Raw genomic sequence first — 24,815 nt, forward strand, 5'->3', positions numbered from 1 at the left:
TCCCTCCCCTCCCCTCCCCGTGGTGTGCTAGTCCCAGCAGCTGTAAAGAATGTTACTTTTCCAGAAGTCCTGAGCCATGCTGGCCTTGACTCCCTGAATCTGCTAGGTAGGCTCCAAGGACCCTCCCTGAGCTTTGCCTGCAATGATGGAGCTGCCAGCTGCATAGCTGTGGCCTGTCCTTCTGCAGAATCAGGTGTATGTGGGTCATCTGAACCAACAGGAACTGGGCAGGCAATCTCAAGAATGAAGCAGGTGCTTAAGTGAAGTGGGGCCAGCAGGCAGGCAGGTAGGAGAGCGGGATCTCCTGGCAGAGCCATCTAGTCAACAATGAGAGAGCATCACCGGGGGCATGGCACGATAAATGGATGTTTCTTGGATGCTTTTAACAACCATAGTCTACTTCTCCCTCTTTGCAAGTGACTCTTACTCTCATTGACCCTGCTGAGGTAAAGTGTCCTCTGCACACTGATCAGAGGCATAGTCGTTGACCCAGGACCAATGTCATCATCCAGGAGAGTTTTCTTTCTTTGTCCTTGGTGTGGCAGACCTGCCTCCTCCTGTGAGGTCACTGCCTGGCGGAGGTGCCCAGTCACCTGTGCAGGGACCTTCCTGCCCCCTTTGAACTGGAATGGGGTGCTGTGCCTATTTTTAGGGTCCAGTGTCATGTCATCTTTGATGTACTTGTCCTCTTAACTCATGAGAGGAACAGTGCTTCCACTTAATGACAAGGACATCCATAAGCTTGGAAGTGAGGGCCAAGCTAATGGATGGTCTGGGACTCAGTCCAAGTGTGTTGGCTTTCAAACTACCTGGGACATAGCCACTGTGTCAACCCCTAGAAGGACCTGGAAGGAGCAGATCACATGATGGAGCTGTCTTACCCTGGGTCCCACCTCCTGTGGAAGGTTGGATTTCATTTAATGCAGTGGGAAGCTGGGTTTGCATGTGGAAGGACAAGTGTAGGCCTCTTTGCACACACAGGTATAGGGCTCAGAGCATCTTCTTGCCCATACATAATAGCATCCCACCTGGGAGCATGGACCAGTAATACAGAGCTGAGTATCCTGAATGGTATGTCACAGAGTTCAGCACCCACATCAGGGAAAGACCTATTTGTCTTTTGAACAACGTGTCTTTTTGGTTCTGTGTGGAAAGAACCCTGGGGCCCCTTCCAGACCCCTTGCCCAAGAGCAGAGTACAGGTTCCCAACTAGTCAGGGGTTCCCTGTTTCCACTCTTAGCCAGTCCTTGGTGTGTGATGTCTGTGGTCCTAGGTCTACAAAGCTAGGTAGGGTGAAGTCTTCTGAGAGCTCTGTCATGCTTTTAAATGAGTGGTAGGATGCTGGGCATAGGCCTGTTGCCTGGGCAACCTTAGGTACCAAGTCTCACTCAACATCTGTGTCTTAGGCCCAGCCAGTAGAGGGTGCTGGGGTTTTATTTAGTCTTTGTGTCTTAGGGCCAGGCAACAGGGGGTGCTGGTGTCTCATGCAGCCTCTGTGTCTCAGACCTAGCCAGCAGGGGGAGCTGGGGTCTCATGAAGCCTCTGTGTCTCAGATCTAGCCAGCAGGGGGAGCTGATGTCTCATGCAGCCTCTGTGTCTCAGACCTAGCCAGCAGGGGGTGCTGGGGTCTCATGAAGTCTCTGTGTCTTAGACCTAACCAGCAGGGGGTGCTGGAGTCTCTGTCTCAGACCTAGTCAGCAGGGGGTGCTGGAGTCTCTGTCTCAGACCTAGCCAGCAGGGGGTGCTGAGGTCTCATACATCCTCTGTGTCTAGGATCTAGCCAGCAGAGAGCACTTGGGGTCTCTGTCTCAGAACTGGCCAGCAGGGGGCATTGGGGTCTCTGTCTCACGACTGACCAGCAGGAGCACCAAGGTCTCACTCAGTCTCTTATCTCAGGCCTGCAGGTACGGCCATGTCCAGCATCTGGAACATCTGCTTTTCTATGGCGCAGACATGAGCGCACAGAACGCCTCAGGGAACACAGCCCTGCATATCTGCGCCCTCTACAATCAGGTCAGTGGCATGCCCATCCCTCACCCTAACCCTGGGGCACATTGGACACTGGGTGGAGAGACTGGCCAGGGTATCTCTGTGACCCTCACCTGCTGCCTTACTGAGAACCAGAGGCTGGTGAAGCTGTGAGCAGCCCCAGGTCACATTCCAGATCTACAGTCAGCCCTGCACAGTGCCAATGACCCAGGCTGCTCATTGTCTAAAAGACACAGGAGAAGCTGGAACCTCCTGTTCCCCTGGCTGAGTGGCAATTTTGCTTGGTCCCAGAGCCTGGCACTTGGGTAACCCCTCCCCTCTCCTTTCCACTTGTGGTTAAATGTGAATAACAAACGTGACTCTCATAAACGCGTGGGCACACAGTGCTTTGACAGTCAGCACATTCACGACGCTGTATGGACATCTCCACTCCCCACCTCCAGAATTGTTCATCTTCCCAGACTGAATCTCTGTCTCCCCAGGAAACACTGGCTCCCGACCCCCCACCCCCACAACCCCTAGTTCCCCATCCTGCTCTTTGCTTCAAGGATCTCTGAAGACTAGGATTTTGCAGGAGTTTAGCCACCTATGCTAAGCTTCTTCCACTCAGCATCATGTTCTCATGGTCTAACCTGTACTAACGAGTGCCAGACACTCTGCCTTCTGAAGTTTGTTTCCACACCACTGAGGGACGGGCACCTTTGCTTACCTGCTTTCCCCTGGGTGGACGTGTGGCTTGTTCTGCCTTTGGCTGTTGTGGTTTCATGTTGCCATGACCCTGGGTGTGCAGATGCAGGGTCTAGCCTCAGCTATCTTCTGGCCTCCATGGGGACAAACTCCTAAGCAGATCTCAAGGTACATGACACACTGGTGCCCACACCCCTCCCCCAAGCTTCCCTGTCAGACCCTGGTGGGCAGTGTTGTTCTGGAATCCCTACAGGCTGGGGGACATGGTCCCTGCTCTCTGGAAGGGAGGCACCTTAGTAGCTGGGACTTGGATCCTGGACCATGAGTAGGCTGAGCTGGATGTGGAGGGGAAGTAAAGACGGATGTCCCGGGGTGGGGGTGGGGGTGGGGTATAGCATAGTGCTGCTCAAAGGATGTGGGTGGACTTCAGGGCCAGCTTCAGCAAGCAGGAAAGTCACCAATGTCCTTGGTGCTCAAGGTCAGGTTGGCAGGGCAACCCCACTGAAGACGCTGTTTTCTTGTTTCTCTTCTCACTTGGTGAAACTTCAAGTCTGGGGCTAATGACACACGGACATGACCCCAGGCAGCCAAGGGGAGGGACTGGGGAAAGACTCTCCCTCTTGAAGGGCAGAGGGATCTCAGTGGTGAGGCTCTGCTGAGCCTGGGATGTGGTCTCAGTGAACACTGAGTTCTCTTCCAGTCTCAGAGCAATAATCTCATCGCACCACTGACAGTGACCCTAGATGAGAATTCAAGCCTTAGCTTACATCCAAGTTTGTTCCCAGGCCCTGATGGCTGGCCCCAAGTCCACTCTACTTCTAGCCAGTAACTTTCCTGGATCATTCACTCTTGAGAACTCCTACAAACCCTTCAAGGCCCCACTCACATGGTCCACACCCAGTCAAGCCTTCTGACCGTAGAATCTGTGAGTGTCGTGCTCATGGTTAGGCTGATGGAATCGGTGTTTCACCTGGAGTGTCTTGCAGGGATCCTGGCTTGCATGCAGAGTACATTCACAGTGCAGTTGCCCCCGGGGTCCACCCGGAGCTGGAATGGGGGAACCCTTGTTAAGTGTGGGAATACTCAGCTGCCTTAGAAAACACATCATGAGGCTTGGCTGGGGCTAGGAAAACATCTGCACCAACATCTGCTTTGTAATGATTGCCTGCTATGGGAAAACAAGGCTTAATTTCACTCAGTATATTTCAAGCATATTTTAATCATCAAAAATATAGGAAATCACAGTTTCTGTCACTTAAAATAATTGTGGGCATGATGATAGTCTTTGAAAAGGAGGCCACAGAGTTTTATTAGGCAGCCTCTGTTCTTGGCTATATAGGAGACTGGACCTGCCAGGGTTTACTCCACATACCCCAGAGCTGTCTTCATCCCTAGGAGGATCCCCAGATGGCCAGAACTCCCAGGAAAACCTTCTCCCCATATAATGTCAGTTAGAATAGATATAGCTGACATCACAGGGCCCATTGGTAAACATTTGATGCTTTGGTCACTGCCTGGACCCTCTGGTCACATGTCAGCTGAGCAGCCATGGTATAGTGGTCAGAAGTGACAGGTCATGGAAAGTGGCCATGCTGCAAGAAAGTTATTTGTTCAGTAAACAGGGAGGAGGGGTGGGGTTGGGGGAAGGGGGTGATCTGGCCCGCAGGCTATTAGCCATCTTTGGAGTAGAAGGCTACACTATCTTTTTCTCGCACCTCATTTATAAATTTGTGCCTCCCCAGGACTGGGTGACTTCCATCCAACAGGCCAATGAGTCTGAGCAAGGGTGGGGAGAGCTGTCCACTCCACAAAGTTGCCCCCTCATGAGGGCAACCTACTGCCACCCAGCTTCAGACAGTATGCCTGTTCTCTGCAGCCTAGGACAAATTGAGCCAAGGTGACTAATCTTGTGGCACCTCCACCGGGTACTGTGTTGGTTTATAGGCTCTGGAGTTACTGACCACACAGCCCCTTGACACCATGACAAGTTGGGATATCAGTGAGTGTACCTGAATCTGTCCTCCCCTGGATGGTAGGGGGTCTTCAGTTTGTCTCAGCCCATAGCTGTGTCTGAATTGTGTGAGTGAAGCTGCCTTAGCACTGCTCTGAGCGTCACAGTCTTGCATAGCTTCCTCATGGGAGCTGTCTCAAGAGTGAAGGATAAGTCAGCCTTTGGCACTGCACATAGAGAGTCCTCAGTCTTTTCTCCCCTTATCACTGCCTTGCTGGCATCTGTGCCCATGGCTCTTTGTCTTCAGATATGTGTGGCTTCACAGGCTTGGTTGTTGATAACAGAGACCATTACATAGGAAGTGGTGTCATACTGGGTATGCAGAGGATGTGCCCCAGGGAGGGAGAGAATTCAGAAGGGCAAGATTCAGGGCAAGGAGAGACATGGCCTCAGGGACATGGGATAGTGATGAGGAGGCCTGACCCACTGGGCTCTGATGGGCAATTAGGTGACCCGAATGCACTTTGGATCTAGGGTTGCTAAGAGGCTGAAGTAGAAACCAAACATCTGTGATACCTGGCATGGGGTGAGGACTCAGCAACTCCAAGCTGTAATGGTGGTGTTGAAGATAGTTGAAGATGATGATGTTCATGGAGATTATGGTGGTGATGCTGGTGATGCTGTAGCTGTTGATGAGGTGATGGTAGTGATGGTGATTATAGTGATGAAGAAGCTATTATAGTGAAGTTAATGGGAATGATAATGATAATGGTGATAGTAAAGTTAATGATGATGGTAATGTTGATGGTGGTGCTGATGGTAAAGTTAGTGATGCTGATGATGATATAGTGATGATGGTGGGAATGATGATTAAAGAGAAAATGGTGGTAGTAATGATGGTGATGATGGTGATGGTGTGGTGATATAACTGATAATGATCATCCTTAATGAGCTACTCCTCAGATCTGGAAGCCCCAGGTGTGTAGAATGCTATTCATGCTTTATCAATTTCATCAGGGCACTTTTAATAAAACACACTGTGATCAGAAGATTCTCTTTCCTCTCATGCAATCAACTAATTAGGACTCTGATTGTAAGCAGCAAATTGATTCTAATCTTTGGGCTCTCTTGCCTCATGCTGGCTTCCCAAGAGCTCCAGAGGGAGAAAGCACCACCCTGGGTAATGAGAGATCAGAGGAAGCTTAAATATCAAAGGCTACTAGAGCAGCCTGGTTTGTCTAGAAGATAAACACACATGTACACACACACACATGCACATACACATGAAAACACACATATATACATATACACATGCACATACAGACACATACATATGCATGCATGCATGCATGTAAAAATATACATATGCATGTACACATGTGCACACACAGACACACGCACACATGCATGCACATGCCTGTGCACACACACATAAGCACACATTACCTTTTGGTAATATGCCTCTTGTGTGTTGGAATGGGAATGTTTTCAATGTGTATCTCTGTGCCTTGCTGGTTTCTTATGGGGCATGTGTCCACTTCCCTGGGGCCATCTGAAGGCCATCATCCCTATAGGCATTATGGCTCTGGGTCTCTCAGAATGTACTTCTGTCTGTTACTGTAATAAAGCACTTTGACCAAAAGCAACTTGGGGAGGGATGGGTTTATTTGGCTTACACTTCCAGGTCACAGTTCATCATTGAGGGAAGTCAGGACAGGAACTTGAAACAGAAACTATGGAGGAATGCTGCTTGCTAGCTCACTGAGGCTCATGCTTATCTACCCTTCTTATAGCCCAGGACCACCTGCCTAGGGAATAGTGCTGCCCACGGTGGGCTGATCCTTCCTATATTAATTAACAATGAAGACACTCACCCACAGGTTTTGCCACAGACCAATCTGATCTGGGCAGTCTTTCAACTGTGACTCCCTTCTCAGCTGACTCTAGGCTGTGTCAAGTTGACAGTGAAAGCTAACTAAGGTAGATGGCATCCATACAGTCTTTCCTCTGAGAACCTTGCGGATACCACTGACAGGTATGTGGATCATACTGGTCAGCAGATCCAGGTTAAGAAGTGATGAAGTTAGACTCCCCTCAACCTTTGGGGTCTGGATGGAACTCAGGGGATACAGGTGAAACAGAAGCCTGGTGACCTACAGCATGTGAGATAAGTGGTCTCAATTACCCAGGTCTTTTTGGGGGGGACACACTATTAAAGGTTGTAGAGTTATCCTGGTGATGCCTCACAGTGGTCACACCTGCTCACCTGGTGTCTCCACCTGGTGGCCTCTTAGGAGACCCAGTCCCTATGCTCCTTCCTGCTCTCTAACTAAGCATCCTTTTCTCTGGAGTTAGAGGCTGGGATTTAGATGACCTTCTCACCAACTTGCGACCACAGCTTCTCTTCTTGTCATACCAGGGCTCAGACTACTGACCAGCTGCCTCATATCCATCTGATTGGCCCTGTTCTCCTTTGAAGGCCACACAAGGACCTTTAGAACAGCCCACCTTAAGCTGACTGCTTCTTGTCCCCCGACTCCCACCCGTCCCAAGTTCACAGGGACCGTGACCCCCATGCTTCAATTCTGTGTCCCCAGGGACTGGCGTGGCCATTGGCTAGCCAACTCTCCACAGGCATGGATGACTGAGATTTCTCAGTCTGTCCCTTTACTTGCAATGTGGACAGGATGGTGGGGCCCACAGCTCATGGAGCCAGAGGCACATAGCCCATAGCTGAGTGCAGAGTGGCCTCAGAATGACTCCCCTCAGGGAAAAGACATATTTTTTTAAGTGTCTTTGAAAATTTGCACCAAGAGAAAAACTGGCAGGGAAATGGCCCTTAGAAGATGAATACAAATTGCTTATGTATTCATACTCCATTGATTTTTTTTTTTAAAGGATGGAGGCCTGCCAACTGAGACTCGAGCCATCCAAGGGCGTGCAGGGGAATGGCTAAGCTCTGCATTAATGCCTTGGGGACTTCCTCACCCTCCTGCAGATTGCCCCGTTTCTCACCAACCCTTCATTTCTCTTCTTCTTATCCAGTTCAAGCAGCTCTCCCACATGCTTGCCCTTCCTTCTTGTGGTATGGATCTCTTGCCACCCCATCAAGGTGCTGTGCCAGGCATGTGAGATGGAGCAGCAAGGTATAAAACACATGCCAGGGCTGGTGAGATGGCTCAGCAGTTAAGAGCACCGACTGCTCTTCCAAAGGTCCTGAGTTCAAATCCCAGCAACCACATGGTGACTCACAACCATCTGTTACAAAAATCTGATGCCCTCTTCTGGAGTGTCTGAAGACAGCTACAGTGTACACACATATAATAAATAAATAAATTAAAAAAAAAACACATGCCTGCACAGGTGTGTGCACACAGGTGCTTATGCATACATACATATGCACACACATGTTGCATATTATTAAGCCACAAAACCTCTGGCCCTTTAGTTCTGAAGTAGCTGACTGACTGGAACTGTTAACCAAGAATTTGGGGATCCTGCCAGGGTTGCCCTATGAAATCAGAGAAGTCAGGGCTCCACTCTTGAGGTCCTAAGTTTCATTAATAAAAAAATGGAAGCTTTTATTAGAGTTCTGAAAACAATCTCCAGAACAGGCAAGCTGTGAATCTCAGCAGTTGCCTGAGGGAGAGTGGAGGAGAGAAGGGGAAAAGCCATGCATGGAGGACAGGCTGCTCCATGGTGGGAGCAGAGGGTAAGAGTGAGAGAGTCTAGTGAGCAAAACAAACCAACCAACCAACCAACCAACCAACCAACCACTTAGGCTCTGGCAAGCGTCCAAAACAAAGAGAAAGAGAAGAAAACGGGAAAGCCGTGTCTTTTTGAGGCCTGACTTTCAAAGGCAAGCTGACTCAACAGAGTCTCATGGAGGATCATAGTGACTGTGCTAGGCAGAGGGAATTCTGGGAAGGAAAAGTACAGTATCTCATTAAAGGGATAATTATTCCTCCCATCTCTTTAGCATGGCTCAAGATTAACCCATCTCATTAGGAGTGCTTTCCTTTTCTTAGAGGTCATCCCTCCTTCCTAGGAGTTGTCTCTCCTTCCTTGGGGTGTTCCCTCCTTCATAGAAGGGGGGATCTTTCTTTCTTAGGGGTGGCCCTTCCTCCATAGGGGTTGTTCCTTAACCAGACCACTGATCTGCCCAACTGGAACGTTAGGTCCCCACTCAGGCCCGAGCTGCTGTGTCAGAATGCACTCTGCCTTTGTAGCCTGGCCATCATTGCAAGAATGGGTTGGGCTCTGGGGGGTAGTTCATATGGGTTCTGAAAACAGCCCCTTTCGGGTGAGTAGAAGGGTTTTCTGAGCCCCTTCCCACGTCCCACTGGATGAGTGGGGATGACAATACCAGGGGAGGGTTTATTCCTGGCCTTTTATGAAAATGTCAGTGACAATGTAGGTACTCTTGAGGGGTTACAGGAGCCAGTGAGGGGTTGCCCAGGATTCCCCACGGGGCTCTGAGTCTGGAGTTTTGATTGGGAAACAGGGGGCTCTGAGTTGCTTTTGGAGCTGAGGGGGTATGGTGCAAAGAGCTCCACCCAGGTTCAATTCCTGGGGAAACCTAGAGCCAGGTTTCCTGTCTGAGTCCTTCTGGCTGCTGTGTGCTGTTCCCAGGTAGGGCCCACCTGCTTCCTCGCCTGAGCTGACACAGTTTTCTTTTCCTTTCCTCTCACCCCAACATTCCCTTCACTCAAGCTGTATTGTGATTGGTGTCATTCATTGCCCTAAAGATTTAGGTTGTAGATGACAGGGCCACAATGGGGCAGGTTGAGGCTGGCTGAGGCTTGGGCTCAGGATGCCTGGGGAGCCCCTGGGTCAGGCCAGGGCAGCCCTTCTGTGGCCTCTCATCCACGCAGCCCTCATCCTCCTTCTCTTGACACACCCTCACAGCCCCCAGCTCCTGTTAAGGGAGCATCAGCATGCGCATACCCTTTTCAGTTCTGGTGGCTGCAGGAGGACCTCCTCCCAGCTCCCAGGGTCCTGATGGTCAATGCATCTGGGGTACAGAGGGAAAACACCTGCTTCTCTGCAGGGTGTAATCACAGACTGAGCCTCTATCCTTGCTGCACACCTGCCTGCTGGGCATCCCTGAGTGCAGATATGCAGGACTTGGCAAGGGGCCTGACCAGCTGCAGTCCAATGACAAACACTGGCTTAAACTAATCATGCAAATATTTATTCCAAACTAGAATTCAGCAACCTGAACCCTAACAGGGTCCATTTACTCAGGTAGCTGTGCACCACACAGTGAAGCTTTGCTCAGCAAGGACCAAGCAACTCCACCAAGCAACTCCTCACCTAGGGATGTGGTAGGCATCATAGTTTGCTAAGTTCAGTTCGTGAGGGTCAAATGGTAACTATGCTGTCACCTAGGAACACACTAAGTGACCATGCGACTGCAGTCAGTCCTTCTATATCAACACCATAATCTCAGTCTTGTGTAGCTTTTTTATTTTGTTTATGTGTGTGTGCATACATGTGTGGGTACCTGCGAAGGTCAGAAGAAAGCATTGGGTGCCTGGAGCTGGAGTTATAGGCAGTTATTAGTGTCCTGAAGTGGGTGCTGGGCACTGAACTTGGATCCTCTGCAAGAGCAGGAAGCATTCTTACCCACGGAGCCATCTCCCAACGGTCTACCCTTTGTCCTTTTGTTGATAGCCACTCGTCCACGCCATCCTCCAGGAAGCTTCCAAAGGTCAGTGAGACGTCTCTGTTGGCGCTAAGGGCAGATAAATGGCCAGGGGTAGAGGCTCCCTTTCATTATAGACACTGAAATGCCCTCCTTCACTTTGCCAGTGCTGAGACATGTAACCCTGGGCTATGGGCAAGGACCCATGTATTTGCCTGGATCCCCTTCCTTCTCTGGACTTTGGAAATGTGATGAAACCTGGTTCCTCTGCTGGCCAGACCTTTGCCTTCTAGGAAGATTTTTTTTTTTTTTTTTTTTTTTTTTTTTTTTTTTGGTTTTTCGAGACAGGGTTTTTCTGTATAGCCCTGGCTGTCCTGGAACTCACTTTGTAGANAACTCACTTTGTAGACCAGGCTGGCCTCGAACTCAGAAATCCGCCTGCCTCTGCCTCCCGAGTGCTGGGATTAAAGGCGTGCGCCACCACGCCCGGCTTCTAGGAAGATTTTTGGGATCTTTTGTTTGTTTGTTTGTTTGATTGCTTTTTGTTTGCTTTGTCCATTTGCCTTGTGGGTCCTGCAACTGCCCAAAGTTCTACAGAACACTTAGAGAACATTGTGACCCTGGAAAGCTCCAGGGTTATAGGCAGTTGTGGAGTTATAGGCAAACCCTTGTGGGTCCTGCAACTGCAGAATGTTCTAGAACACCCTTACCCTGTCTCAGAATGTTTACACAATTCCCACAGTTTCTCTTTCTTTCTGTGACTTGCCTCCAGTCACCTGTCACATGTTTAATAGATGTGTGTGGAACATCTGTATTGTCAGGAGTAGCCTGGTTTGCCATGGGCAGGTGTGGTTTAAAATTTTATAGCTTCTGCCAAGGTGTTTTCAAAAGCATTGTGGTGATGAAGCCTCAGCGGAATTTATCTTCTCTTTCTTTGTGTGTGTGTGTGTGTGTGTGTGTGTGTGTGTGTGTGTGTGAGAGAGAGAGAGAGAGAGAGAGAGAGAGAGAGAGAGAGAGAGAGATCCTCTCTGTCCTGAAACTTAGTAATTTGGACAGGCTCCAAGGATCTGCTGCCTTAGCGCTGAGATTGCACACAGGTGCCACCACACAGCTCACTTGTTTGCTGTTGTTGTTAAGATTGCTTATTTTTGAGCCAGGCAGTGGTGGTACATGCCTTTAGTCCCAACACTTGGGAGACAGAGGAAGGTAGATTTCTGAGTTCGAGGCCAGCCTGGTCTACAGAATGAGTTCCAGGACAGCCAGAGCTACACGAAGAAACCTTGTCTCGAAAAACAAAAAAAAAAACCCAAAACAACAACAACAAAAAGAAGATTACTTATTTTTCAATTGTGTACACATCTCTGTGTGCACACATGCATGTGCATGCATGTGAGTGCAGTACCCATAGAGGCCAGAAGAGGGCGTCAGATCTTCTGGAGCTATGGGTGTTTCTAAGCAGCCGTGTGGGTTCTGGGAACCATCGTGGGTCCTCTGCAGGAGCATCACCTGTTCTTAACTTTGAGGCATGTCTCCAGTCCCGGCACTTGACATCTTTACATGGATCTGGGGCCCATACTCAGGTCCTCATGCTTGCATGGCAAAAGCTTTACCAACTCCCCCATCCCTCTGTCTGTCTTTGCTCTCCCTGGAAGCGCCACACCCATTTAACCTTTCAGGCACAGGCCCCAGACTTTCCATGAGCCTGAACTTGGCAGCACATGTCTTGAGGTACAGCCCATGCCACCATCTCACAAGTGGACTTCTTCCATTTACAGGACAGCTGTGCCAGAGTGCTGCTGTTTCGGGGTGGAAACAAGGAATTGAAAAACTACAACAGCCAGACACCATTTCAGGTAAAGAGTCACTGACAGCACCGTGGCAGGCTATTGTTTAGAGGCAGTGCAGGGCCAGTGACTACGGCCACAGTACCTCCTGGGAGGAGGCTGCACTGCATCCCTGTGGTACAGCTAAGGTGGTTCCATTTGCCTATCCACCTAGCCTGCTTCTTTTAGACCAAAAAGTATGAATAATGCAGAGACTTATCTCTGGAGAAGGTTCTAGAAGGGCAGTGAGGTAAGACCACTTCAAATTCTGCAGCTGTTGGAAAGTGCTGACTAAACTGTATCTCAGAGTGCAAACTTGATGGGAAGGGGGCTTTGCTGCTCTCTGTGTCCTCCTTCTCCACCACCCCAGAGTCCGGGAGAACAACCCCCACCGGACCTTGGCCTGCCACCTTCTGGGAACATGTAAATCAGCTCATAATTGCTCATAAATTAGGGAAAATGCATAGGACACAGAAGTTAACAACCTAACCATTTAAAAAGATTTGATAAAACCAATTTAGTGACTTTAAGGGCATTCAGAATGTTGTTTGGCCATTACTACTCTCTGGCTAAGAACTCTCCCATCACCCCAAAAGGAGGTCCTGTCCCCTCTAACTATTACTCTCAGTCCCTCCCTCAACCCTAGCAGCCACTCATCCCCTTTCTGCCTGAATGGAGTCCTCTCTCCTAAGCAGTTCATACAAAGGGCGCACATGGGGCATGACTGTCATCTTGACCTCTTCAGTTGAGGGTGACATCTGGTGGTCAGCTTGACAAGGCACGTCTCCTGATTGTATCCCACTGTGGTGGGTTTCATGTGAGGCTCCAAGCCAGGTTCCCAGGTTGAGCAGTGTAGGAAGACAGATGAAAGGGTTTTCTTGCTATATTGATATATAGGATTAGAAGGTAGAGCCCTTTGTTGGTGACCAGGAACTCTGTAATCTCTGCATTCAACCTGTTCTAAAGCTACTGCTCCGTTGAGGGACCAGTCAGTGATGACACCACAAGGCACTGGGTGATATCATGGTTCTAGAAGCTGTGGTTTGGTGGAAAATGTATAAAGTCCTCTAGGCCATTCTAGGCCCCCTTTCTCTAGGGTTTTGGAATGTCCTTCCTGCTTAAGGGGTTCAGTGGGGCCTTGTTGCTATTGGTATCATGTATAATTGTTTTAAGAGTACAGTTGGCCGGTCATGGTGGTGCACACCTTTAATCCCAGCACTTGGGAAGCAGAGGCAGGTGAATTTGTGAGTTTGAGGCCAGCGTGGTCTACAGAGTGAGTTCCAGGAAAGCCAGGGCTAAATCCTGTCTTGAAAAACAAACAAACAAAAAAAAACCCCACAAACAAACAAACAAACAAAAAACCCAACAACAACAACAAAAAGAGTAGGGTTGGCTTGTCTTCTCTAGGGGCCTTTCTCTTTGTGGGGTGTCATAAGCAGGGTTCTGAGACACCCCACTGTAGTCTCCCCAGGTGTGTCACACATGATATAAGCTAGCTTTGGCAAAGTCCACAGGGACTGAGCCTGGACACACACATGCCCATGTGTGGCTGTTCTCTGGGAGTTACTATGTGTAAAGCTAGCCAGCCAGGATTCTGATTAGCCAGTCTCCACTAGGAGCTATGGCTCAGGGTTCCCCTTCTGGTCATCTCAGATGTAGCCCCAGCATAGTTGACTATATCACTGGTAATTGTGATCAGTCTAGCCTCCAGCCCTGAGGAGGAAGGCTGAAAACCCCAGCCCTGATCTGGGGTTTTGGACTTATGTCCCTACACCAGCCTCAGCCTTGAGGGAGACCATGAACTAAGTTGGTCTGTCTCATTATCATATGAAAGAAACCCAAGAGGTGTTAAGAGCTCTGTTCTATGAATGGAGGTAAAGGCCAAATATGAGATATGTGATGTGGTGGTGGTGTGTGTGTGTATATATACATGTTCATGTGCAGATTCAGTACATATTATCTGCCTTGTATTTTTGAGACAGGGTCTCTCACTTGATCTTGAACCTGTAAATTAGTCTGGGCTCCTGTCTACCCCTTAGTGCTGGGCTTGCAGGCACATGCCATCCCACCCCAGCTTTTTAAAAAGTGGGATCTGTAGATCAAACTAGGACTCTCACATGAGAGTCATCATCTCCCAAGTCCTGAAATATGTATTTCTTGCTTTACATCAATCACAACAGCACAGGGTCTGGAGTCAGGCAAGATTGTGGCAGTCGGAGGGAAAGTATCGCCGGCCCTGCTGGCTGGCAGCCTGCTGTCCCTGCCAAGGGCATGTGGCTGGGGAAGCCGCTCATTTCTAAGTCTCTGCTCTCCAAATTTCTGTGAGTCTTATTTGGGATTCGGGCTCTGCGTTCCCATAGAAACAGGGGGGTTGGAGTTGTATTTCTAGACGAAGGACAGGAGCCCGAACTACCTAAAATGTGACTGGCAGACGATACATATTTATGATGGAAAGAAATCCAGGTTGAATCTGCCATCTTGGCCAGGCCAATTCACACTACGCTTCAAGTGACAGCCACTTGCGGGTGATGCTGCTTGCAGGTGTTAGGGGAGATGAGACCCAGCCAGGCTATACCCTCTCCCACTAACAGCACATCAGGCAGACAGGTAGCCAGCAGATAAGCAGACACATGCTGTACTGTGTCAAGTCTGCTAAACACAAGAGAAGCAAAGCACGGTGGGAAAGCAGAGTGAAATGGAGGCTGGTGTCCCAGATGGCTTTCATGACATCAGAGCAGAGGCCAGGAGAGAGGGAGGGAGGGAGGGAGAGAGGAAGGTAGGGGCTGATTTGTGCAAAGGCCCTGGGGTCAACATGTGCCTGGTGGGCTTTTGGAGCAGCAAGACTGGCCAGTTGGGGAGGGTGCAGAGACCAGCTCGTGTGATTGGAAATGAGTGGGTCCATAAGGCTTGCAAGGGCTTTGGGTCTGATTCTGTGTGCATGGGCAGCAGAGCAGAAGAAGGTTCTGGATGGAAATCAATCATTCATTGTGAGAGCCAGTCACCATGCCATGTGATCTGCAGTATGGATGACATCTTAGACCACAGATGAGTTGTCTGGGCTCTGAGACACAGCGAACACCCTGCTGTCAGAGTATGGGACACGAGACAGTGGAAGCAGAATTTTAGGAAGTGAGACTCCAGCTCCGAGTCCCATTACCTTGTATCTCAAGTGCTCGGTGGATCTGGGAGTCATTCTAGAAGTTGGCACCTGTGCTGCTTAATCATGATCAGCAACTTGATCAGGGTCTCACATAGGACACTACATTTGTACTCACAGGTATCCCCCTCCCCACTTTCTTTGCCTCCTCTCTCACTTCAGCCACTCAGGCCTTCTTCCAAGCACACCAAACGCATCCATGCCCTGGAACCTATATGTAATCTGTAAATATGTATATGTATATATGTATATGTAAATAGAACCCACCTGCAGTATCCTACCCCAGCAGGAGCACCCGAGGCAGTCCCATGTTGAGAAATAGTTGACACCATATACAGTTTCCTGTTTGCATATTAATATTTCACACTGAAAATAGGGACAGATAGCTGAGGATAGCCCATTGGGGAAGGCAGAAGGTTAGAAGGCTGGATAGCAGAAGCAAAGATGCTGGGTGAGAACAGAGACAACTTGGGACATAGAAGGGACCTTCCAAATTGTCATAACCAGATGACACATGATCATCATGTCATCATGATCTGATGTCATGATCCCTAGTGTGTCAGGAATGCGTATGGCTTCCATGAGAGGTGGCATTCAAGGCTCTCCAGGGGAATTGTAGCAAAGAGACAACAGCAACTGGAGGGAGGTCAAGATCAGTGCAATGCTGACTGAGGACTAACTGGGTTTAGGGTCTGAATGTAGATTTCCAGAGGAAGAAGAAACATGCAGAGACCTCTCAGGACAGTAGCCAAGAGGAAGGGCATGAGGCCCGCAGCTGGAAGGGTCTTCAGAACACCAGTTAGAGACACATTCTGTAAGGGCCCAGAGCTCATAAAGATGGTGTCCTAAAGGCTTGCAGGGAAACCTCAGTTTCAGAGGAGAGTCAGGGGTCAGACCCTTTGGGAACAGCAGGGAAGGCTGGCATCCTTCCTACTTGTACATAGGAGCTATCCAGTATGTGATTAGCACACATCCTCACAAGGACCACACCTGGGGCTGCTGCAGGCCACTGCCCACAATGAGGGACTAGATTGTTACGCAGGGAAACCCTGAGCTAGGGAAGACCCAACAGCAGGGAAACCAGATGGACTTAGGAGCAGCGAGGATGGAGGTGATCTATCACGAGTGACACCGGACAGAAGGAACTTGTCTGTGGGTTTGCACTGGAGGAGCTTATACTGTCCAGCCAACACCTGTCAGAACCCAGCAGTAACTGTAGGCAAGCAGGCAGATGTTAAAATATGGCCACTACTCCCTGGAGGGATGCCTGCTCAATCTACTTACAGGGGACCATCTGCCCAGCTATAGCAGATGTGGGTAACACCCCATGGTGATTAACCAAAGCTGGACACACTTATTCGTGACTGTGACAAATGAGCGAAGCCCATGTCTTCCTAAGTTATGTTTAACCAGACATAGCCAAGGAGGACCACCAGCCACTTTTTCTGTACACTTGGGCAAAAGCCACGTATGAAACGTGGTCAACACAGGCATGGCGCGTGGGACAGGAATGGGTGGCTTATAACTGGTGTGGAAGATTGACTTATTTCAACCAGCTCCCTGGATGTGTGACAGGAATGAAAGTCAAAATTTGATTTGGGGTTTTGAAAAATAATCTCTCATGTTTCCTCTTCCCACTGGCACATAATCTTGTCTGCATTGCTGAAGAGCAGAGAACTTTAGGATCTTCCCAGGGGTCTGGGCTGCCACCTCTCTGGCCCAGTCACCTCTGCTGTTCCTCAGCCCTTCCCCAGCATTCCAGAAGGCCGGGGCTCCTGCACAGTCCTCAGGCTCTGCACAGTCCTCGGGGCTCTCAGTCCACAGTCCTCTTGTACCCTGAGAGGAACACCTCAGCCTCTCCAGGTTTCCGGGGTCTCAGAGTCGCCATGTGCTGTCCATGCTATAGTGTTACCTACATCAGCCCCAACCCAAATGACAACAGCAAGCCTAGCCCCTAGCCACATTTCTCCTGGACCTGATACATCAGAGTGGGCCACCAGCTTCTTCTGCCCAGTTCCCTGGGCATGGCTCAGACATCCTCACAGCTAAGCCCCTGTTTATCAACGAGCTTCAATCACTCTCCCTGGTACCACTATCTCTAGGAATAAGAACTCTTCAAGTCAGGTGACTGCTTGAGCGCTGAGGGAGGCAGGAACTCTGCAGCCAAGTGAGACTCCACTCTCAGCTGGCCAAAGAAATTCCTGTCTCCCTTCAGACTTACCTCTGCAGGAGCCTACAGCTTGCTATGCACATTTTGGGGGTTATAAATAGTCCTCGACTCAGCCTCTTCATCTGACGCACAGCTGTGTCCTCTATCTCTGTGATCTTGGGGTCTAGACCAAGACCTGGATCCTCAGCAAAGGGAACTGGGCAGAGAGTTACTGGGCAAAGAACTGCCTGGTGACAACTTCATGTAGTTTTTCATGCGTAGCACTAGGGGGCGGTGCGAGCATAGAGCACCTTGGTACCAGGTGTACAAGAGGAGGAGCTTGTAAAATGCAATTGATGAGAGTCCTGGTTGGTCTAGATTCTTACCTTGGTAGGATTTAGGATCTGCTAGGAAACACCTCTGGGTGTGTCTAAGGGGCATTTCAAGAGGGTTTTTTTTTCTTGTTTTTTAAATTTATTTTTGGTGTGTGTGTGTGTGTGTGTGTGTGTGTGTGTGTGTGTGTGTGAATGGGTGCCTACAGAGCACTGTACGTAAGGAGGCAGAAGTTAGAGTCAGTTCTCTATTTGTAGTCTCTCAACTTATTTCTCAACACAAGTTCTCACTAAATCTGGTGCTCACAGATATGGGGAGCCTGGCTGACTAGGGAGCCTCAGAGAGACTGTCCATCTCCACTACCCAGCACTGTGATTAAATGTGTGCATCCCTGCCCTGTGCCTGGCTTTTTACATGGGTGGTGGTGGGGACTCAGGCATGCACAATAGGTTCTTCACCCACTGAGCCTTCTCCTCAGCCTCTCTAGAGAGGTTCAACTGGAGAAGGAAGATCCTGAAAGAGGGCAGCACCGTCTCACAGGCTGGCATTCAGGGCTGAATAATGAAGAGAATGTGAGCTGAGTATGAGCATTCATCTCTCTGCTTCCCACTATGGGTGTCACATGACCAGATGCCCACCATAGTGAATGGTACCCTTGAGTTGTGAGCCTAAGTTAAGCCTTCCCTCATCTTGCATATATATATATATATATATATATATATATATATATATATACTTATTTGTGTGTGTATACATGGGTGTGGGGTGGAGGTCAGAGGACAAAATCATAGGACTCCTTCCACTGTGTGTGTCCCCAGGGTGGTGGACATCCGTCTTGGTGGTGGGCACCTTCATTCACCGAGCCATCTCTCTGGTCTTTAGTAGCTTTTGTGAATTATTTTGTCCCAACATTGAGAAAAATCATTAATATACCCCCATAGTAGGAGATGTTAGAATAGGGCTCTCACTCAGATATCAGATATGTGCCCAGGATTCTGAGATACTGCACAATTTGACTGTCATAGGGATGCTGAACACTCCATCTCTACTACAACCAGAGTGTTCCACAACCAGAGAGCTTCAGTCTCTCTCCAGAGGCACAGGGGCCTGTGGGAGACACAATGTGGCACTTGGGTCTCCATTTCATTCCTGCCTCACAGGCTGACCTGGGATATTGCTTATGAAGGTTAAACATGCAGAGGTCCCGGGTCACACCAGAGTAACCAGCCCTTGGCTCCCCTTGTGGTCCACAGAGGACACTCAGTGAATCTCAGCCTCCTCCTCCTCCTTCCCTGCTTCTCATACTTTGCAGAATGCTCCTGCATGACTTACAGACTGGCAGGGGTGTGCTGTGCACCACAGTGAGTGCTGCAGGTTCACAGCACCAACCACCGCACCCAGAACTGGTCGTGTGGCATCCAGCCAGGAAGCAGAGTGCTTGCTAGTATCACTTTCTCCTTTTTACTCACTGGTGGTGAGTAAAACCCCTGGGAAGGCGCTGCCCACAGGTAGGGTGGGCCTTCTCGCCTCCATTAACCAGATCTAGAAACTTCCTGACAGATGTGCTGAGGTCTCTCTCCATGTGATTATTCTAGACTTTGTCAAGTTGACAAGCAGTAAGCACCAAAGAGACACCTTGAGTCTTTGCACAGGCGTAGCTCTCGGTTAGCGCATGTCCCCAAGAACCAGATACTCTTGGGACTGTAGTAGGCAGTGACACTTGCAGTGAGCAGCCAGTTCCTCTGCTTGCTTTGTCCAGAGCAGGTTGTATGCACCAATAAGGTATTCTGAACCCGATGCTAGCACAGCTGTCCATTTGCGCCCCTTCTAGGGTTCGTCTTGGGAAGACTTTTCATGCAAGACCACTCACTGGGATCTCTGTGGAGTGAGGGAGGCTTTAGGGGTCATGTGGAGGATGTGGCACTGGTTCTTTTAATAGATTTTCATGTGCACCCTTCACCATTGCTAGCCTTCCTGGGAGTGCAGAGAGCGGCCACAGGTCCATGGCTATTACTCCCACTTCTGCAGACACACACAGCATGGATCCGGTCAGTCACTCTGTTAGACCTAGAACCCTCTGGGAGGAGTCTTGGTGTGCCCGGGATGGTGAGCAACAATGCCTGGAGCAGGGCTTCGGTGGAAGGAGAGATGCTGGGGCTATGGATCCAAGTCTTCCTAGAGGAGAGCCACAACTGACAATGACCCTGCAGGAAAGGTCATGCCAATCAGGAAATCCCAAGACAGCAAGGAACGGTGGCAGCGTCTTCTGAGAGAGAATGCAGTTCGTACACAATTCCAGCGTTGATGAAGGTTTAGAAAGCATATAATTCATCCTGTGCAGGGCCATGTGCCACCGCCATTGCTGTCTCAGTTGCTCTTGTCTCCACTATTTGATAAAAAAACTGGGGGTGGGGTGGCCTGCATTTGTAATCCAAACACTGGGGAGGCAGAGGCAGGAAGATTCCTAGGGCTCGATGTTTTGCCAGCTTAACATACTTAGTGAGTTCCAGGCCATGAGAGGCCTTTAAAAAGAGGGTTGGGGCAGAGAGATGGCTCACTGATTAAGAACACCAGCTGCCCTTGGCAGAGGATCTGGGTTCAGTTCCCAGCATCCACACAGCAGCTCACAACTGTCTGTGACTCCATGACCCGTCCAGCAGGTCCAGTTATTCGAGGGTCTCGAGGGGACCTCCTCCTAAGAACCAAATGGGGGGTAGAGAGAGACGTGGGCCTTGTGCGAATAACGACACGGAAACCATTCTGGAATGCATCAAAGTCCCAAATGTATTGAGAAAGGCCCAAGGCTTAAATGCACAAGCAAAAGGGGAAGTACAGATACTTATCAGTGGGAGGGGTAGGGCAATACAAGCAAAAGGAGAAGTACTTATGGGAGGGGGGGGCAATAGAAATTCTTTCTTTTGGCAGCTACAGGGGGGGGAGGGGGGGAAGCAGGAACTTGGTGGTATCAGGGTGTGGTCAGGACTTAGGGCTAGAACATCCCATGGTTGTTCTCAAAATCCATGTGTCGCTGGCCCGCTTTTGACCCCTTTTTCTTCTCGGGGGGTGGGGGGAGAGGCCCAATTTAGAGATCAAGAGTTGTCTTAATAGCTCCCAACAACTCCAGCTTTAGGAGATCAGATCAGATGTTCTCTTTTGAACTCTGCAGCTCCTGCACACATACTACACACACACGCGCGCGCGCACACACACACACACACACACACACACACACGGAAACAGGCACACATAAAAATATGAATGCCTGGCACCTGAGGAAAGACATTGTCTCTAAGGTCTATGTGCACACATGTACATGTACCCTACACATCTGCACCCCCACACAAGCATACACACATAGGTGTTCAATAGTGCATGAGATGGTCTTAGCCTGTGTGTCTTCCCCATTTTTATTAACATTTTGAGAATATGCCTCAGAGGTTTGGTATTTAAGAAATGGTATTTATTCAAGAGAGAGAAATCTCAGCCAGCCATGACATTAATAAGGACAAATTGATCTCAATTAGTGAGAGATAGCAACACTGGGATTAGGAGGGGTCTGTTCCCTTCTGGCTTCAGAGACAAAAGATAGTCCCTAGAGGATATGAATCTCAGGACATCTGTGACCAATACCTTCAAATAACTCTGTGTTTTATTTGAAGCTCTTCACAGAACATGAGCAGCAGCTGACAATACAAGTTAGCACCATGGGAGAACTCCTACCAGGAGCAGGGTACACACTTGTTATCCCAGCCTTCAGGAGGCAGGGGCAGGGGCAGGGGCAGAGGCAGAGGCAGGAGGTTGTGTATGTTTGAGGTCAGTCTAGTCTATATAGCCAGTTCCAGGCTGGCAAGACTGTCACAGATCAAGTTTCCAAGGTGAGGAGATGGCTCAGTTAATACAGTACTTGCCTCAAGCATGAGGACCTGCATTTGAGCCTCAGCACCGACATGAGACGCCAGGAGTGGTGGCTCATACGTTAGAATCCCAGTGCTAGGGAGGTAGAAACAGAAGGAGCCCTGTCACTTCCTGGCCAGCCAGCCTTGCCTAATCAGTGAGGCCCACGTCCCTGGATGTGGTAGTTTGAATGGGAAATGTCTCCCCAAACAGCTCAGGCTTGGAACACTTGGTTCCCAGTTGGTAGTGCTGTTGGGGGAAGTTTAGGAGGAGCAGCCTTGCACATCCTTAGGAGTAGGCTTTGAGGGTTTGGAGCCTTCAAGTTCATTCTCCCTGCTTCAGGCTTACAGTTAAAGATGTGAGCTCTCGGCTTCCCGCCCCTGCCACCATGCTTGCTGCTTTCTGCCGTGCCACTCCGTCAAGATCCATAAACCAAAATAAACCCTTCCTTTCATGAGTTGCCTCAAGGATGGAAAAAGATCTAAGATGCAGGGCAAGACCCTGTCTCAAAAGCAAGCTCTATGGCTCCTAAGGAACAACAAAGTTGTCCTCTGGCCTACACATACACACACATGAATGCACACACACACACACACACACACACACACATGAATGCACACACACACACCCCTACACCCCTACAATTAGGAACATGTACATATACCTACACGGGCACAGAAATTGTTCCTTCAAAGTTAAAGAGCACCCATAACAACTCCTTCTGCCCCCAATTTTATAGGGATTGACACACAATCCAACTGCTTTCTGGGAAGGCGTCATTCAGGGTGAATCCAATTATTCATCTGTGAAGTATAGTTGGCTCCTCAGCTCGGACCTGGCACAGACTATGTGTGTTTGTTGGCTACACGAGTGGAAAATAGTAAGTTGGCATCTAAGCTCTGGAGATGACTTGATTTCAAGGCAACAGTTTTGGTCCGTGCTTTTCACTGGAGTGGAACTGCAAGGACTGGAAGCATTGCAAGGAGGCCCCTGGCCCCTGGTGATACACCCCTAAGGATCTTCAGGGCCCGGCTGCCTCTTAGCTGCCTCTACCATGGTCTTTACTGTATGTGTAGAGACAGTTTCTCCTGAGCCCGCCCCTGCCCCCTGATCAGGGGCTGCTGTTCTGAGGACTAACTAGGAGGCATGGTTCAGGTCGGTGTGAAGCAGACCCCTGGATTCCTAGGAGTTGTATGGAATGTTGGTCACATTGGTCTCCTGAGGCCTGGATGACTTCTCTGAGGGGCCTGCCAGGTGTTACTGTCAGTCCTGAAGACCCCATAGCTCCTTTGCTTTGACAGAGAGGAATCACAACAGAGGAGCCAGGGTAAGGTGGGGGTGTGTGTCAAGATAAAAGCAGTGGGTCTGGAAGTTGATACTTCCTGCAGCTCAAGTAAGGGGTGACACAGACTGGTACTTCCAGACCTCTGATGGATGGCTTTAGGATCTGTAGAGCCAGTCCCTGCCAAGGGAAGAGCAGATGTTTCCAGGGAGACATCTGCACAACAATACCTCTTCCAAGAACACCCCAGTTTGGGTTGAATAAGATGTCTCTCCACCCATTGCCAGGGGAAGATGCAGAGCCATGGGGAAGGGCTTGTGGAGATTGCTGTTGAAGACTGCTCAGAGTCTCTTTTAGGAGTTCCTTCAGAACATTTGTTATGCTAATTTTGGACTGCCAGGGATGATGCAGGCGTGAAGTGGATGGTGTTTTTCATTCTTTTTGTAAAACATTATAAGGGTGATTTTTCACTCCAGAAATGTAACAAACATAACGGGGTTGTTGATAACAAGAATCCATGCAAGGAACATTGCCTGGGGTTGGGATGTGGCTCATGCTTGCCCGGGATTCCATAGCACAAACTGGGTATGCTCTCACATGCCTGCAACCCCCAGAGTCAGGAGGCAAAGGTAGGAGGATCAGGAGTTCAAGGCTGTCTTCTCATATAAAGAGAGTTAGGGGCCAGCCTGGGCCACCTGGGACCCTATCTCAGACCAATCAAAACAAAACAAAAACAGGCATTCGAGTAACAGGTAAGCCCTTGGAAAGCAGCAGACCTCACTGGCGAGAAGAGCCAGGAAGGCAGACTCCTGCCATCAGCTTAGGGGCAAGGTGGCCTTTCAGAGTTGTGCCTTTCCTTGGTAACATGTCTTTGCCATTGAGACACCTTCTCTTTCAGCAGAGGTTGGTGGCTGCGGCAGCAACGGCAGTGATAGACAAATCCAGAAAAGAAAGAAGAGAAGAGGAAAAGAAAAGGAGAGGAAGGGAAGGGAGGGGAGGGAAAGAGAGGAAAGGGAAGGAGAGTGAAGAGAAGAGAGAGGCATGGGGCACCTGCCTTTTCCTTAGACCTCGTGATATTAGGACTTCCTGGTGCCTCCTGTTGGAGGATGCCATCCAAGTTGAGGGAGAGTCTTTCCCACTCAGCTCAACATTTCTGGAAATATCCTCACAGGCATACTCAGAGGTGTGTCTCCTAACTAAGTGATTCCAAATCCAGTCAAGTTGAAATGAAGAGTAACCATCACAGCAAGGAAACAGCTGAAGCTGGGGTGGTGGTGTAGCCCGTACCACTAACACTTGGGAGGTGGGGGTTGTAGCTAGAATGACGCCGAGGCAGTGTGTTTTTATAATAATCAGTGACTGACACCACTTGCATTAGTCTGCACAGACTTGCATGGTAACAGATATCTCCATACTTCCAATGGCTTCATGCACTTGGTAGTGATGTCTCCGAGTTGGCTGTAGCTTTTCTGCAGAGGTGCAGAATGCAGGCAGTCAGTGGGGAAGAGAAGGAGACCCTAGGAGTCCAAGCACATAGACAGGACTGCCTCCTGGTGGCTGTTATTAAGAGATTTCCTCTGTGCCTAAAGTGGCCATCACTTGTCCAGAGTAGCCATTGCTGTGGCCTTTGGCATCCGAGCCACAGTGGCCACACACAGCAGGTGTGGCTTGGAAATTCCATAGTCAGCTAGGGCCTGCTTGCTTTCTGTATTGCAGTGTGACATTGTTGACTTCATTGGATTAATACACACTCTCATTGAGGCACATCTTTGGGAATGTCGTGAGCAAGTTCATGCCCAGGTGTCTTCATACTGTTTTGCAGACACAGTCTCTGGCCACCACACAGGCATCGAGTGTACCCAGTTGAGCATGGACACCAGTTTTTTGGTTTTTTTTTTTTTTG

At 49.5% G+C, this 24,815-nt stretch overlaps 1 protein-coding gene across 1 annotated transcript in view; it reads left to right on the top strand.

Annotated features, from left to right (window-relative positions):
• Positions 1–24,815, top strand: part of Shank2 (SH3 and multiple ankyrin repeat domains 2) — a 449,788-nt gene that overhangs the window by 104,169 nt on the left and 320,804 nt on the right. The window contains exons 9-10 of the mRNA XM_029479123.1: positions 1,897–2,013; positions 12,050–12,127. Of these exons, the coding sequence (XP_029334983.1) occupies positions 1,897–2,013; positions 12,050–12,127 (195 nt within the window). The remainder of the gene's footprint in view (positions 1–1,896; positions 2,014–12,049; positions 12,128–24,815) is intronic.

The sequence above is a fragment of the Mus caroli genome, chromosome 7, assembly GCF_900094665.2.
Source record: "Mus caroli chromosome 7, CAROLI_EIJ_v1.1, whole genome shotgun sequence".
NCBI lineage: Eukaryota > Metazoa > Chordata > Mammalia > Rodentia > Muridae > Mus > Mus caroli.